The sequence below is a fragment of the Sceloporus occidentalis genome, unplaced genomic scaffold, assembly GCF_023333645.1.
Source record: "Sceloporus occidentalis isolate IW3139 unplaced genomic scaffold, rSceOcc1.0.p SCAF_10, whole genome shotgun sequence".
NCBI lineage: Eukaryota > Metazoa > Chordata > Lepidosauria > Squamata > Phrynosomatidae > Sceloporus > Sceloporus occidentalis.
This window is the reverse complement of record NW_028316990.1, coordinates 21,458,912-21,475,933: the sequence shown is the minus strand read 5'-3', so window position 1 is coordinate 21,475,933 and position 17,022 is coordinate 21,458,912. Positions and strand designations below refer to the sequence as shown.

The following is a 17,022-nucleotide window of genomic DNA, read 5'->3' as shown; positions in this document are numbered from 1 at the left end:
CTGGAAATGAGGATAATCAGATTAATTCAAAACAGTGTATACTCAAAAGCCTGAAGCATCTTGGGAAAGCCTCCCACCATTGTCACCACATCTCAGTTCTTCTCATTGTTCTCTTCTACCAGTAGAAGAGGATTATTGTATGATATATGACTTTGGCTTCAACAGTCTTCTCACGGAGTTCTATCGTGAAGCCCTGTTTTATATCACTATCCTTTCACCACTTACTTAGACTTTGAAATAAGAGCTTACTTAGGATGGTTCTGTCATGGATGGGGATAGTGTACCCTCCTTTAGTGCAGAGGGCAGGCTCTTTTATGCCAACACTGCTTGTCAATACAAATAACATGGGATGTTTTAGTGTCTTGGTGTGTCATCTCTGCTAGAGACAGAAATGGTTGCTGTGCCTTTCTGTCTTTCAATGCAATTACACCACCAGACCCCCTTGGCCAAAGCAGAAGCAGGTATCACTACCTGCACCGATAAAAGTTGTGGTTTTTCTGTAAGAAGGAAGAACCAACAATACACAGGGAGCAAATACAGCTGGACTGACTTGGGGACTTTTCTACCCATCTCCTTGAGAAACCATTCAGAAAGTGAAAAGCCCCATTGCCAGGCGTCTTCCAGTATATTCTGGAAAGGAACTTTCGAGTCATGACTAGGATATTCAGGGAGAGAGACAAGGAGGTAATCTTAGGCTATGACATTGTGCATTATATGAATAAAAAATGAAATGGAAATACACGCCCGCCCCAGGCCCCAAAGCAGCACAGAACCACCGATTTTGAGTTTTATATTTTTGAGTATTTTATTTAGTTTTGCTTCCAGCACTTCCACAACAGTAATTTGGGGGAGAGAAGACACTAATTAACCTGTTGGTTACTAGGAAAGAGTACTACTTTTAAAAGTAAGTCAAGGAAACACAAAGAGGAGTACAGTGAACTCTCGCCTGCATTGGATTCCCAGCAGGAAGCGCTGAAAAGAAGTTTCTCCAAACCTTCTCAAAGCAGCAACTAGTCACACAGCAAACCAGACCAGGTTTCTCTCGCTGCATTTCTTACAGTCTGGTTTCTGAATTTTTTTTCATAGTGAAACCAGAGTACAACCGTGTTTGCTCCTTTAGGCATCTCTGAAACGGTGCAGCGATGTTATTACGGAGGCTAAATGTATTACACATTTGTCCTTCCTGCATCAAAGGTAAAGTTACAGAAAATGCCATTTGCTATCAGATCACACAAAAAAGGAAGGAACGAAGGCAGGGCTGTGTGCGTACCACTCAGCTGTTTTCCCCACCAGAGGCGCCGTCCTTCGCCCATGCCAAGCAGCGTGTCTTATGATTCCACAACAGTCTTTTCAACATTTGGTGGAGGAGCCGCGTCCGCGATTGTAGCCAAATAAATGAGGTTGCGGTGCAGAGTGTGCTGGTGCCTGTTAAGAGAAGGCAGAGGATTAGAAGCTGTGTTAGCGGCAATGTTTTGCCACAAGCAGCAATTGAAACAAGGGATCCAAGACATAGATGATATTGAATGAGACGCAGGGGGCAGGAATTGTTAATTGATGCCTTGTAGGAAATGCTTTGAACTGTGACAGCCCACTGGTCACTTCTCTCCAGGATGAAGAAGAGGAGCCATTGCTGGGCACCCTTTGGGTTCAGTTGGTCAACCAATTACAAATCCATTTAGCAGTTGCATTGCCTAGCCTGCATTTTATTAGCTTCTTTGCAAGAATGTCTCGGAGGAACCTTGCCAAAGACATGTATGTATGCCTCTCTATAGAAAGGGTTTAGGGAATGCTAGGCTTTCACGCTCCACCTGAAGCTCTCCTTTCTTCCAGTTACGAAGACCAGGGAAGAGCAGGAGGCAGTTCTGATGTTTAAGATATGGTCACTTTGGGCTCAAGGAGAAAGAAAAAAGGGGGCACTGTGCCATTTGTGAGCACCCCCTTTTCCATTCCTTTCTGACCTGAGAGCAGCTGCTTCCTTCTTGCTTGTATGCTCTCTAATAAGCAAACAGCAGCCAGGACCCTTCTTGGGGTTGGACAGTCGTTGGGGCGCAAGAAAGACGCAGAACAGGGCGGGCAAGACGTGACACGGTTCCATGAACAGAGACTGATGATGGCCATCTCTCTCTCAGAAAGGCTCTGTGGTGGGTTTCATCGGGCGAGTGCCAAAACGGAGCCAAAGCCGGGAAATGGCGGATACTTACTGCACACACTCTGCAGCCCTTCCTTTATTCTGGTATTCCACAATGCACCGGATCAGCTGGTCGTTCTCTTCAAGGAGCTGGACGGCAAAAGGGAAAACGACCAAGTCACATCCCTGACACTCATCCCATGTGTAAGTATTACGTTGTTGCTGTCGTGGGCATTTGAGTCATTCCCGACTCCTGGCAAAGCTATGGCGGGGTGTCCTTGGCCAGTTAAAAGCAGTACAGCCCCCTCTTGAAGCCCCTTCCTTTAAATACATCCAGGCTGTGCCTATGCGACGGAAGTAATCCGGTCTGGCCCTGCTTTAGCTGCCATGCCTCAAGGCAATGGGCTGAGAAAGTGGCCCATTGGGTTCCCATGGCTGAGCAAACAAAACTACAATTCCCAGGGTTCCCTAGCACTGAGCAAGCGCAGTTACAAAGCGGCCTCAGACTGGGATTACTATCTCTGCAGTGTGTTTTGGACCAAACTCAGGCCACGTCGGGGCTGCAGAATTAATGCAATTTGACACCGCTTAAACTGCCATGGCTCAATGCTGTGGAATTCTGGGATCTGTAGTTTTGTGAGACATCCAGCCTTCTCTGTCAGAGAGCTCTGGTGCCACAAGCCACAGGTCCCTAATTCCCAAGGGATGGATTCCTGACACTGACCCAGGCTGCATCTGCAGTGGACCATTAGCCCATGGCTCCATGCTATGGGATCCTGGGATTTGTACTTTGCTCTGGCCTCAGAGTCCTGCTGTGAAAGGGAAGGGAAAGCATTTCCCAGAACTACAAATCCCAAAGTCCCGTGGCTGCTTTATTTCTGCAGCGCAGGCGCAGACCGAGAGAGAGAAGTCAAATGCTCTTTCCTAGACTGGCTTTCCTGACTCAGGCGCCATTAGGGAGTAAACACGGCGACGCTCTAGGACTCGCTAGGAAGTCTCTATGGCGGCCGGAGGAAGAAGACCGGAAATGAGGCCTAGCGGCGCCTCTCCCTCAGGGTGGCCTCCCTTCGCTCACCCGCCGCAGCGTCTCCTGGTTCACCTCCGCCTTGCCCCGCACTCGCTCCGGCACGAAAACCACCGACATGGCGGCGAGGAAGAGGAGGACGACGATAATGGCAGCCGCTCCTTCTCGGAGTGGAGCGCAAAGGATTCTGGGAGCCAGCGGCCCTCCTCTTTCTCTCTTCCTTTGGCGCTGATTGGTTGCCCCGAGGCGTACTCACGCCAGGAAACGGCCGCTCTAGGCACCTCACCTCTAAGGCCTCCGCCGCGATTGGCCAGCCCGAGCTGGAGGAGGCGGGCCGAAGAGAGCAACGGCGGCTGTGAGTGGCTGGCGGGCGGAGGTGCCTCGTCCTGATTGGCCAGCGGGGAGGCGGGGCGGGGTTGGCCGTTGGGGGCGGGCGGACTCGCGCGCGCTTTGTTGCGCTTTGTTACCAGGGCCCCGGTTGTCAGGCAGCGGCAGCTCAAGGCCCGGCGATGAGAGCGCGACGGAGAAGGTAGGCCTCAGCGCTCTCTCCGTTCTCCCTGCGGACGGACTGCAGCGCCCAGCATTCCTCCCCGCCTCTGGCTTGTTTTGTGGGAGCTTGAGGATGCCGGGAGTGTAGTGCGGGGGCAGCTGGAAGGCCTAGGGATCCTCTCACTCTCTAGGGCTCCCTGAACTGGAAGGCCCAGCATTCTTTTTGTGGAGGCTGCTGGGATTTGGAGTCCAAGGTGAGCTAGAAGGCCAGGGGACGATGGGAGTGAGGCTAGGACTCCTGTCACTCTTTAGATGTCTCTGCAGTGGAAGGCCCAGCATTCCTCGTCACTGGCAGAAGGAGAGAGTGTGGGATGATGGGAGTTGTAGTCCAAGGTCAGGTGGAAGGACAGAGGACGATGGGAGCGAGGCTGGGGCCCCTCCCACTCTTTAGATGCCTCTGGACTGCGGGAGATGATGGGAGCTGGAGTGCTAGGTTAGCTGGAAGGCCAGGGGATGATGGGAGCCAGGTACAGGCCTTGCCACTCTTTAGATGCCTCTGAACTGGAAGGCCCAGCATTCCTTTCCCCTGATTCAGGAGTCAAGACAGCATCATAAATGAAGGAAAACAGATCCAAAACGTTACTTTGGCCCCATACAGACAGGCCAAAATAAAGCTGCTACTAAGAGTCCAGAAGCTGCGCCAAAGTTGTGCTCTAGACCTTAGGACTGGATCGTGGCTTTGGCTCAGCTTCCGGACTCTTAGGACTCATGCATCATTTAAACAGCATACCTCCAAAGTGACCCGAAGCAGCTTTATTTTGGCCTGTCTGTATGGGGCCAAAGTCACTAAGCTTTCAATGATGTCAAAAGGTACAATTTAAAGATGCAACAGAAAGACTTCAAAAACCCCAAAGGCATGTAGTTAAAATCCCTTCCTTTCATTGCATTTAGTTACTCAGTTTCCAAAAGGGCTGCAGTTGTTGTTCTTGTTGTTGTTGTTTACTTCCAAGTGCAATTCCAGTCCCGCATTCACAAATTATTATTATTATTGTTGTTGTTGTTATTATTGATGATGGTTCTGCTTTGAGCGGTTCTTTCTGGGAAAACTGCAGTTCCCAAGAGGAGAGCTTTTTAAATCCCAAATCGTACGAAAAGCAGCCTTTTCATGTGAATAATTCCAGAACATTATTGCTCTCATTATGAAGTCGGCGCATCATGAGGAAACGGTCCAGCTTTGCTTTAGTCTCGTTTGTTTAAAGCTATTCCTGACTGGCTTCTCTTCACTATGAGCCAAACGAGTGGCTTTCTCCTTCCTTCCTTCCTTCCTTCCTTCCTTCCTTCCTTCCCTTTGCAATGCATCTGAGGAAGTAGACTTCAGTCTAGGGAAGCTTATGCTGCCAATTTCTTTCTTTCAGTGAGTCTCAAAAGTGCTGCAAGATTTGTATATAATGATTCCACAGATTAACATGGCTATATCTTTGAATTGCTTTCTTCTCCAGGTTATTATTAGAGCTGCCTCCTTGACTTTTCTCCAGGGACAAGAGAAGCTGCCTGTGTTGTGCTTTTATAAAGACTTCCATTGCGAAATCTGCTGCAGTACGGTAGGAAAGCTGGTGCCTGGCCTCTGGGGGTGCTGAACCCCATACATGCTGCTGAACAGAGTCCTCTGCGGTGGGAACAAGAAAAGAAGAAGGCGACTGTTTCCTCCAGCGCTGCACAGGAGCCCTTGCAATGGCAGCGGCTGTGGCGACCAAGACCGCCTGGAAGCTGCGTGAGTTGAGTCCTTCGTCCTTGGCTTCAGGGCATCTCTTCTGTGCTGGCAGACTCTGCTTCCCTCCATCTTGGTTCCTCTCCCAGAGTCCCAAACGCTGCGACTCCTTCCCTATTGGTTCCTCCCCTTTTGCTAGCCTTTTCACTGCAGCAGAGGTTATTAGGACCTGAGGAAATAGGTGTACTTAGGGGCTGTACAGACCGGCTTGAAGCGGCGGCATGGGGGTATGGTGTTTGGATGATGCATGCCATGATGGCCCCCCATGCTGGTGTCATGCCAATCGCTTGACTGGATGGCTAGCGGTGTTATAGCGCTCCTTTGGCGCAGGCAAAAGGAGTGCCAAAAAGTGCCACCATGGTGGCAAGAGTGCCTTTTTGCCAGCCCTAAAAGGAGCAGCATTTTTCTGTGTCTTTTAGAGATGGGAAAGCATCATATCAGGGCACTGAAAGGTGCCACCACTTTGGGGCCATCTGTTTTGCCCCTTAGTTTGGGATACTCTACTCTACATAGTACTTTGGATGTGTATTTTCTGTAGATACTCATGTATAAGTCTAGAATTTTTAGTCTAAAAATTGACCCCAAATTTTTGGGGGTCGATGTAAGTCCTGTATTTTAACTCATATGAACCATCCCCTGGTGAAGACAAGAGTGTAATCTCTCCTGGAAGCACTGGCCTCACTTCCAATTCTCTCCTCCGTCCAACCTTTAGTGTGAGCACAAACAGCGATGCCTGCTGGGATTTTCTAAGTTCTTTGGCATTGTTTTCCTTTGCTTCCTCCTTTGTTTTATGTCCCTAAGTTTTACCTTCGACTTACCCACGGGTCATATCAAAATCCATAATTTTGCCTTTGGTTTATACATGAGGTCAATTTATAGCCAAGTATAGATGGTAATGTTTTTTGACATTACTACCATGTGGCTACTGTATAATATAATTTAGTATTGTTTACATGCTAAAGTGGTGGTTTGATCTTTTTGGACACATTTATTCTTTTGACATATCACAGTTTAGTGCATTGTTAGTTTCTTCCTTCCATTTTCTTCTCCGTTCCTCCTCTTCCTCATTCCCTTTCTTCCCATCTTCCACCGAAGGGGACTTCCGATCCTTGTTTAGAGGGTGCCAAGGCTACTGAAAGGTGCTGGTGGTTTGGAGGGACACTGCTCTGAGGGCTGATTTAGCAAAGGCATCCCTGGGAAGCCGCCCGATGCTTGCCTCTTGGGTGCTTCTCTAGAGAAATTGCTGCTTGACACGTCTGGCTGACTTGCTGCGATGTCTCCGAATGGTTATGAAACCTAAACTCTCCCCTTGCTCCCGCTGGTGTTTGGGATCCCTTGTTTAAAATGCACAGTCTTGTACTAGAAAACTCAGGAATCCTTCTGTGTCAGTTGGGGCTGATTCATGTATGTATGGCTGCAGAATCTCAGTCAGAAAGTGTGTGTGAGAAATATGCAGCAGAAGTAGCTCCGTGTTTACTGGATTGCAGAGTGCCTGCCTGTGTCTAAGGGGAGGGAAGTGTTAATAAACAGACCAATAGGGCCTAAATACCCTGAAGGTAACAATTCCATTTGATCTTGGAAGCTAAGCAAGGTCAGCCCTGGTTAGTCCTTGGATGGAGACCACCAGGGAACACCAGATGCCGGAGGCTACTGTATGTCAGAGAAAGGAACTGGCAAAACCACCTTGCCACATTAGTACTAGCATACACTTGATTGCATTTATTGGCATATTTAAGGATTATTATGGAGAAGCCCACTTGGGGAACATTTAATCTGACTTGAAAGTCCATCTCTTGACCACTTATTTGAGACATTAGTGAATGTTTGGTTGTTGGTTTTTGGAAAACAGCTTTCACTTCCCCTTAGGCAGATTCCCTTCCTAAGACAAGCCTAGGAGATTCATGGGGTTGCTATAAGTTGAGAGGACTTGAGGAGGCACACACACATGTACCAGAATATGGGCTTCATGGCTGCGTTTGCTTTCTTGTGCAGAGGAAATCACTGCGCACAGAAGCAATGTGTCTTGCCTTGTGCTGGGCAAAAGCTCGGGCCGGCTCATGGCGACTGGTGGAGATGACTGCCGGGTTAATATCTGGTCCGTTAACAAGCCCAACTGTATTATGGTAAGAACTGGCTGATTTATCTTTGCTGGGGGGTAAGAGGGGAGGAAAGCAGCCCTGGATGTTTTGACTTTGGCTCCCCGAAGCATCCCTTTCATTGTGGCTAGATTGGGCTGTGGCATTCGCCTTAACACCCCTTGAAGTTCATTTTGTGGTCTTATTTTGCTATTGAGGCTGAAGGGTTTTTGCTTAGTTCACTGCTGCCTTTTTTGTATTGTCCAGAGTCTGACAGGTCACACAACGCCAGTGGAGAGTGTGAAGATCAATACGAATGAGGAGCTGATTGTTGCCGGATCTCAGTCAGGCTCTATTCGCATCTGGGACTTGGAAGCTGCCAAAAGTAAGTTCATCATTAGTTCTTGTACCTTTTTTCGAGGTTGGGTTTCACAAATGGATGCTTGGTTTTCTCCGTAGGCTTCAGGGACACCTCTTCCTTCACCTTTTCACTAGTAGACTTTCCATGCTGAAGGCTGAAAACCTAACATTTGTCAGCTGACAGAGACGAAGGAAAATGCAGTTTCTTTGGTGCAGAAATAAACATCAAGCATCAAGCAGCCCATTCCTGGCTTATTCAAAGGTGTGGAGGGTTGGTGCAGTATGACAGTGGCTGAAATAACCATGGAAGGAAGGTGCTAGTTCCTTTTAAACGAGGGGCAGGGGACATGTTGCTTTCCAGTGATTGCAAGACTAAAACTCCCATCGTCTCTTACCAGAATAGCAAGTGCTAAGGGATGCTGGGACTGAAGGTTGTGGTGCAGAAGAGCATCTGGAACGCCCCAAGCTGTCTGCCTGATTTCAGTCATCCTTCTTTCTCCATCCCGTCCCCCCCCCCCCCTTTCCCTTGCTTTTCTACCCAGTTCTCCGTACATTAATGGGCCACAAAGCCAATATCTGCAGCCTTGACTTCCATCCTTTTGGAGGTTTTGTAGCTTCAGGATCCATGGACACCAACATTAAGGTAACACCTTCACAATGCCTTTCTCCTCACTGCCCAGCAGCTACGCTGGGAAATGCAGCCCTCTTTAAGCAATGGTCTCAAAACATCATCAGCCCACTTGCTAATGTTCGTTGGTGTTTCTAGTGTTTCTGCTTGGTTCTCTTGAACCTCACATGGCCAAATGCACCTTAGTGAGTACGTTTCTAACACATCCTAGCACAATTTTTCCACTTCAGGGTGATCTGTAGGCAGCTTATTTTATCCCTCTGCCTACCAGTTGTATTCAAACATGCGACTGCAACCTGTATTCCTCCAGCACCTCATAAAAATATCAGAAAGGGACAGAACTGTTTCACCAGCCTGTCTTTTTCCTCCATTGTTGCCTAGAGATCTTGAGGTGGGAAACAGGGAATCATATTTGCACCTGTGGCTTATGATTATCTTGAACAAGGAAAAGGAGTGTTTTTCATAGGGCTTTTCCAACATTGTGACCCCAGTCTCCTTCTGTGGCACCTACTTGGGGGCTGTGTGCACTTAGAAGAATGTTATTCAGTTCCAGACAGTATCCCTGGACTTTTTAATCTCAGGCAGATGCCTTGTGAACTGTTCAGGACACTTCTTATGTTCTCATTTAAAAAAAAAAATCTGCATTTTTTCCTTTCGTGCAGCTTTGGGATGTGAGAAGAAAAGGCTGTGTCTTCAGGTACAAGGTAAGAAGAAAGGCAATTTAATCTGGAAAGGACGCACCACTGGGAGATATTCTTCTACCCCTTACTAGCCTGTGCAGCTGGTTCAGGAGCAAATGGGTTTTTCTCTTGCTCTTGAGTAGTTTACTTTATCCATGCAGAATTTAGATGCAACCAGCCTACTCAGCCTTCATGTTTTTTGCATGAGGCCTACTGATGTGCTGTCATTATTACTTTCTGAAAAGTATCTAGCTGTTCCAAGCATGCAATTGACTCTGTGTTAACTTTGCAGGGACACACGCAAGCAGTCCGGTGCCTCCGATTCAGTCCAGATGGGAAATGGCTGGCATCTTCCTCAGAGGATCACACAGTGAAGGTACAAACACAGTTGCTTTCTAATCCTCTCTGGCAACCCATCTACGTTCCTTCCATGGCTGTTTCAGCCACTCCCATATTGCATCAACCCCCCCACACACCTTTGAATAAGCCAGGAATGGGCTGCTTGATGTTTGTTTCTGTTTAGCTCTGGGACCTGGCTGCTGGGAAGATCATGTTTGAGTTCAAGGGGCACTCAGGACCAGTGAACATCGTTGAATTCCATCCCAACGAGTACCTTTTGGCCTCGGGTAGCTCTGACAGGTAAAGCCATGGCCAAGAAAGCAAGGACACCAGAGAGGATGCCCTGTGGCTTGTTCTGTGTTACAAATATCCATACTGGTGATGGCAGTGTTAGAAACAGAGTGACTGATGATCTTTGGAATTTCTGACTGGGGAAACTCCTGGGGCTGCTTCATCATCATCTTTTGGAACCTGGGTTTGCAAAAGGAGGCCTGCGTTCCCAGTACATGGGAGTCATCCTGTGTGTTGCAAAGCGTTCCATGATGCCTCCCATTTTGTTATTTGTCTTTGTGGAGTTGCTTCAAACACACTGTTCTGAAAAGTCCAGCTAGTTTGGAACGCAGCAGCTTAGACAGAGAGGTTCCCTGCTTCCATGTTGGTCTCTGAGAATTTTAAAGTCCTATGTTTACTTCTCACATCATAGGCACCCTGGCCTCTGGAAGCTTTCATCTTTAAGTCTCTCCCTGTTGTTCAAGGATGTATGATAATCTGTCCAGCCGGGCTGTGGCTTTTAAGACTTCTGTTATTTTCTTTTTGCCTTGCAGAACAATCAGGTTCTGGGACTTGGAGAAATTCCAGGTTGTGAGCTGCATTGAGGAGGAGGCTACCCCAGTGAGGTCAGTGTGCCACAGGTTGTGTGAAGTGGTGACAGCATCTGCTTTTCCTCCAAATGCATTGGATTGAAACTCTCACCAACCCCTGTAGCAGGGATTGTGGAAGTTGAAATCCAAATGGGAATATTTTAAATGTGTTTTCACTTTGTTATGTGTCCTCAAGTCATTTCCAACTTATCTCCCTCTTTCCCAGGTGTGTGCTGTTCAATCCAGACGGCTGCTGTTTGTACGCTGGCTTCCACGATTCCATGCGTGTTTATGGCTGGGAGCCTGAGCGCTGTTTTGACATGGTTTTGGTGAACTGGGGAAAGGTAGCAGATTTGTCCATCTGTAACAACCAACTGGTGAGTGTCTTGAAGGCTTTCTTGCAGATGTACCCTGAGTATCTTTTACTGTTTATGGTTGTGTGCCTTCAGATCATTTCCAACCCTAAGGTGAACTGATCACGAGGTTTTCTCTGCAAGATTTGCTCCAAGGGTTTTTTGCTTTGTCTTCCTCTGAAGCTGAGAGAGTGTGATTTGCCCAAGATCACTGACTGGGTTTCCATGGCTGAGTGGGGACTTGAACCCTGGTCTGCAGAGTTGTAGCCAACACTTAAACCATACACCACATTGGCTTGTCCCATGCTAATTGAGGGTTTTCAGAAGGTTTAGTCCAAGAAAAACACAATTTTTAAAGCTCTCATTACGTCTCACTAATCAGAGGCATAGCTTCATGTTCACTCCAAGTATGGTCTTGGCAGTTGTCTGCAGAAACAATATGGAGCTGTTTTGCACTAAGACATTACATTTTTTTTTTTAAAATGCTGATCTTCAAATATGACCTAAAATTCAAGAGTGTGCCTTCTCTTATGTAGATTGGCGTATCTTTCACACAAAGCCTGGTCTCTTCCTTTGTGGTGGACCTCAACCGCGTCACCAAATGTGGGTCTGGTCTGCACGGATTGATCCGGGATGACAAGCCCCTCGCTCATCCCCCACCGGTGGGCTCCTCCCTCCGACGCATCTACGAACGGCCCTCCACCACATGCAGCAAGCCCCAGAGGTAAGACTCCTCACAGTCAAATGAGGGCTGGGGGCGCCTAATGCCAAAGGATTCATCATTGCTCTACTCTCCAAGTGATTTGCACTTCAGCTTCCACAATGCCAGCTAGCTGTGGCTGATGGGAGTTTCACTCCAAAGCATTTGGAGGGCACTGGTTTAAGGTGAGAGATTGAACTGGGAGAATATTGTATTCGCGTGTTGCAGAGTGAAACACAACTCTGAAAGCGAGAGACGCAGCCCTAGCAGCGAGGATGACCGAGAAGACAAGGAATCCACTGCAGAGATCCAGAATGCAGAAGATTACAAGGAAATCTTCCAGCCAAAGAATTCCATCAGTGAGTGCTTTGGGGGCTGGGAAGTCACCCAGTGGGGCTTCTGGAACTTTTGGCTTCTCTCGCTCACAGTTGTTATGTGTGTCAGGTTGGCTTTGCCTTATGGTCCCCCTCTGGATGAGAGACCTGCAAGGTCCCCTATCCTCAATCTACCCTTTTCAGGTCTTGCAAACTCGGGACACCCTTCACTTCCTTGGTTGAATCTCCCCATCTGGTACAAGGTCTTCCTCTTTTCCTCCTGCCTTTGGGCACATTTTGCCTGAAAATTTTGTCAATTAAAAAAAATTAATGGAGGTGTTAGTGGCTTCAGGGCCCACAAAAGTGGGACCTGTGGTCACACTTTGTCCACTCTGATATAGTACCTCCTATCATGTTCAGTCAGTTGGATGTATTGCATCTCAGCTTGCAATATCCCCAGGTTCCATTTGCAACAACCAGGTGTGCTTGTGTCTCATGAAAGGAGGTGTAGGAAAGAATAATAAACATAATAAAATAGTCGATGAACTGGGGAGAGAAAGGTTTATTTGCCAAGTTTCTTAATTATTGGAGCGGCCTATGCGGTGACTGTTGTCACAGAAGAGAATGTGTCCCTTGCTGGACTCCTGCCACTGGGTGCTCTAATGCTTTGTGTAACTTTTATAAGAGAAGCACAATCTGAGGTTGTGCTTTTCTCCCCTCTTGCAGCTCGAACTCCACCACACAAGAGTGAGCCTTTTCCCGCACCTCCGGAAGATGGTGAGTTGGGAATGGGGAGAGAACGCCAAAGGAGCTGCTGGGTTCCTGACATTACATGGCTGTCAGTTACCTCTGCAGCAAAGAATCCTGAGGCCCATCAAGTATTATTGTTGGACTGCAGCTCCCATCAGTCTCTCAGCCAGCGTAGCCCATGTCAAGGAATGCTGCAGTCCAGCGACATCCAGGGGCTGCCCATGATTCCCACTCCTACACTGAGAACACACTCTTCCTCTCTCTTCCCCAGAAGCCCCGCTTGCCAAAGAAGCCTCCAGGCCCAGCCAGGCTGTGGACATCCCAACCCCAGCGCCAAGCCAAGAGGAGGTACATACCTTGTGGTCCTTGCTTTTTATCCTGAGCTGAGGGAAGTCTTCTTGGACTGCAACCTGATCAGCTGTTTGTTGTGGGAGGGGAAGGCTTAAGCCTTCCTGTTATTGTCAGATGGGTTTGAGCAGAGGCAGCCCCACTTGCTGCAAGCAGCTCTCCAGATGTGTTCTGGCCACTTAGAGCCCAGTGTGTCTCTGCTTCCCTGCTCCAGGCTGACCCCATCCAGAGGCCACCGATCAGCTCCTCCACCCCTGTGGCCAGGACAGAACCAGCTGTCATCCCCGCTGCCCGCAACGAGCCCATCGGGCTGAAGGCCTCTGACTTTTTGCCAGTAGGTGCCTTGCTTTGTAGGGAAACTGCTGGGGACAGAAATTTTGGTTCACCTGATGGGATGGAGGGATAGGGAAAGTCTCGCTGGCCATTGCCCTGGCCTCTTTGCTGGCTACTGATTTGTGGAGTAAGACCTTTTTAAAAAAACATACATGCTGGGACTCAGTCTCTCCTTCGCAGCAGATTTTATTGGCTGTATCTGGTTGCTTCTGGGTTTTGTGTTGGTTTTTACTAGCTCTGTGAAGGAATAGGCCCTGACACAGCATGCATGTCTGTTGGGGTGAGAAGGATTTCTGGACAAATGGCAGCCCTCTAGAGAGGCTTGAATCGGTCAAACCAGTGCCCTCCAAACACTTTGGACTGTGTGCATTCCTCCTTTCTCCCCATACCAGAGAATGACATATTGGATACTTACTGTGAATAATAATAATAATAATATAATAATAATAATAATAATAATAATAATAATAATAATAAGTTTTATTTATATACCGCTATTCCAAGATCATAGCGGTGAACAGCAAGTAAGCTAATTAGCAAGTAAGCTAATTTGCCCCCCAACAGTCTGGGTACTCATTTTAGCGACCTCGGAAGGATGCAAGCCTGAGTCAAGCTTGGGCCCTTTTGCTGGTCTTGAACTCACAACCTTCTGGTTGCGAGTGAATGGCTGCAGTACAGGCATTTAACCACTGCGCCACCAGGGCTCCATTCATTCTGGGTTGGTAGAGAGAAGGAATCCCTTCCATCCTTGTTTTCTAGAGGTTTTCTGCTTGCTGGGTGTATGTTTCTTATTGTTTCCCTTCTGTCTCTCTGGATCTTTGTTTAGCTTGGCCAGGACACAAGCTGGCACATCTGACTAGTAACACCCTAAGCATCCATCATCTTCAGTTGGTTATTGTGTGGTTTCAGCCTGTCTCTGGGTAGTGATAGGGAGAAAGCCATCTTTTGGTTTGCTTTTCTCTTTCCCAGCCCAGAATTGTACTTCCATGGTAAGTGTCCAGTGTATCATTTTGTCTCTCTGCTTTCAGGCCGTGAAGAACCAAAGCCTGGCAGAAATTGTCGATGAGGAGGCTGTGTCCCAGATCAGAAAGGGCCATGAGACCATGTGCGTGGTGCTCACCAGCCGCCATAAGAACCTGGATGCCGTGAGAGCCGTGTGGAGCACTGGAGACATCAAGGCAAGCCTTTCCTCTAGTGGCAGGATGAGAGGAGAAGGTGCTTGGCTTTCTAGGCAGAGAAGGGAGTTTTGGGCAAAGGCACAGAGAGCAGGATTGGGGCCTGTAAGAGGGTTAGTTTTGTCCAAGGGCAGGGCCAAGCCTGATGTATCTATGCTATATTGAACTCTGTTGAGATCTTGCTTAACTCTTGTGAGAGGGACCCAGGACATCAGGCTCCAGAGGAGGCTCACCCAAATCCTGCTTTGTTCTGCTGCTTTTTTGCAGACCTCTGTGGATGCGGCGGTAGCCATCAATGACCTTTCTGTTGTCGTGGATCTCCTGAACATCGTCAACCAGAAGCCGTGAGTCCCACTCTGGTGGAAGGCATGGGATGGGGAGAGTGACTATACAATGTTGTGTACTGTAGGGTGCAGTTGATATGTTGGCATGTACCATGCGCTTGATCTCATGGCCATTTATGTTTGGGGCTGGTGGGAGGTGGATGAGTGTGAAGAGCCCAAGGGAGGCACTTGGCTGGCACATCGTATGTGGGGCTGTCTAATGGGCTGAGCAAAGGAGCCTCCATGGGGGTTCTTTGGAGCAAAGCTGCATCCTTTATCAATGGTTTATTGACCTTGTTTATTATTAATTAAAGTATTTATATCCCTCCCTTTATCCAAGGATCTCAGGGTAGGGTACTTTAAACTGAACGTTAATTTTTTTAGAACTGTAAGAACAATTTAAAGCATATTATAGAATTGGACACTTTCAAACAAGGCAGTTCAAAGCCAGTTAAAACAGATCTGGATGGAATCAGTTCCCTCCTTTTCAGGTCCCTTTGGAAACTGGATCTGTGCACCGTCATCTTGCCTCAGATAGAGAAACTTCTGCAAAGCAAGTATGAAAGGTGCGTCTCCCAGAAAGCTCATTCTGCTTGTGCCTCTCTGCTGAGTAGTTGCTTGCCTCTCCATGAACATGATTGTGGCATGGGATGTGGACAGCTGGGGGTAATAAGGATCATATGGGAGGAACCGCTCTCAATTCAGATGAAGAGACCTTATGCTGTATCAAAAAAAGCAGCCTTCCAAGGTTTCAGAGACACTTCATCTGCCCAGCTGTGGTTTCCCTTGCTCTCTCTGGCCACTCTGAACAGATAGTATGCTTAATCCTTGGGGTAGACACCCTCCATAAGGCCACCCACACCTTCATGGACACAAAGAGATAAGCTGAAACAGAGGGAAGTGGAAGGACAAGGAACTCTGGTGCTGTCTTTTTAACCCTCCGAGTTTCTCCTCTTGCATTTTATCAGAGAGAGCTCCTTCCCTGTCTGACTCTCCCCCTTTTTCCTCTCAGTTATGTCCAGACAGGCTGCACTTCGCTAAAGTTGATCCTGCAAAGGTTTCTCCCCCTGATCACAGACATTCTTGCTGCGCCACCCTCCGTCGGGGTAGACATCTCCAGAGAGGAGAGGTAGGTACCCTTCTGGCCGAAGGGGTGGCATTGGGGCTCCCCTGCCCCACACTGAAAGCTCTGTGGGGATGGAAGTGTTGGGCTTTTGCAGTCATGTATGCTGCAAATCTTTGGGGGTCTCCTGGCATGTGTGGATTCCCCAGCCACTCCGGTTAACACTAAGCTATCAAATTTTGAAAGACTCAGCACCTTACTTTAAATATTTGGAATTTCTCACACCTGTTTGAATTTATCTACCTGGGGGCAGAAGGGTAAAAAGTGTTGGGCTTCTCTTGGCTTGGAATAGAATACTAGAAGACACATAGACACACACATGAAGTACCCTTTTTTCTTTATGGTGCTGCATTGATCTAGTTCTTGATTCAGTCTGGCAGCTGCTGCTTCAAATGTCTCTCCCGCCCCCCCTCCCAGAAATGTGGGGGGGGGGTTTCCCAGAAATATATTGGTGTGGAGCACTGCTTGGCTGTGGGGTTGGAGCAGATGGCTGTTGAGGCTCCAATGATTAGGAAGAGGTTGGCCTCAGGAGCAGAGTGCTCTTTCTCCAAAGTGCCAATGTTACACAGCGGGGTGGGACCATATAACCCCCCAACTGTGAACTTCAGTGCCCAGCATTCAGTGCAATTGCCTACGCCATCCAGAGGTTTAATGTAGAGGGCTCCAGGATTCCCAGCCCTTTTGTATTCAAGATGTTTGTGCCTCTCCTCTTCCGACCCAGGCTCCACAAGTGCCGCCTTTGCTACAAGCAGCTGAAGAACATCAGCAACATCATCAAGAACAAATCGGGGCTGAGCGGGCGCCACGGGAGCGCCTTCCGGGAGCTGCATCTCCTGATGGCTGCCCTGGAGTGAACAGCAGCCGCCCTCCCCTCCGGCCTCTTCCACCGCGAGGGGCTCCGGGACTCTTCATTCCAGGCCATTCCCGCTTTGGGTGTGCGTGTGTCGGTTTTCGTTTTGTGCCTCTGGGTCGGAGAAATCCATTTCAACCCCTTCTCTCCTCTCCTCCGAAGGGGTCTTTTCAGTCCATATCCTCTCCGCAATGCAAGTCAGTATCAGGGAGTGGGCTGCATACCCCTCCCCACTCCATCTCTCATTCAATATGCTGGAACTGGCTGTTCATAAAACTGTAACTTATAAAGAATTTTATTAAAAACATTTGTAATGCCTATTTTGGAAAGCGGTGTGGCAGTTCTGTGTCCTGGGATTATTTATCCTCATTGGCCAAGGCAAAAGGAAAGACTTAAATGGTT

The 17,022-nt window shown here is 48.2% G+C and overlaps 2 protein-coding genes across 3 annotated transcripts; one reads left to right on the top strand and one right to left on the bottom strand.

The window, feature by feature from the left end:
- Positions 1–779: 779 nt before the first annotated feature.
- LOC149306110 (SS18-like protein 2) lies at positions 780–3,426 on the bottom strand. The gene is made up of 3 exons (XM_089539687.1): positions 3,204–3,426; positions 2,202–2,278; positions 780–1,425 (listed from the first exon to the last, which is right to left on the bottom strand). Exons 1-3 carry the CDS (start codon positions 3,270–3,272, stop codon positions 1,329–1,331), a joined length of 243 nt encoding a protein of 80 aa, XP_089395813.1. The 5' UTR covers positions 3,273–3,426; the 3' UTR covers positions 780–1,328.
- A 162-nt stretch (positions 3,427–3,588) lies between these two features.
- Positions 3,589–16,940, top strand: KATNB1 (katanin regulatory subunit B1). 2 transcript variants are annotated; one of them, XM_089539685.1, is made up of 20 exons: positions 3,590–3,681; positions 5,141–5,412; positions 7,402–7,532; positions 7,752–7,869; positions 8,387–8,487; positions 9,135–9,176; positions 9,445–9,528; positions 9,676–9,791; positions 10,316–10,387; positions 10,578–10,728; positions 11,241–11,428; positions 11,633–11,763; positions 12,445–12,495; positions 12,740–12,816; positions 13,031–13,150; positions 14,178–14,327; positions 14,592–14,668; positions 15,139–15,213; positions 15,660–15,776; positions 16,492–16,940. In XM_089539685.1, the coding sequence occupies exons 2-20, from the start codon at positions 5,373–5,375 to the stop codon at positions 16,622–16,624; spliced, it is 1,974 nt and encodes a 657-aa protein (XP_089395811.1). In that variant the 5' UTR covers positions 3,590–3,681; positions 5,141–5,372; the 3' UTR covers positions 16,625–16,940. The 2 variants fall into 2 exon arrangements, with proteins under 2 accessions (XP_089395812.1, XP_089395811.1); XM_089539686.1 differs by lacking the exon at positions 15,139–15,213 and having other exon boundaries at positions 3,589–3,681.
- The last annotated feature ends 82 nt before the right edge of the window (positions 16,941–17,022 follow it).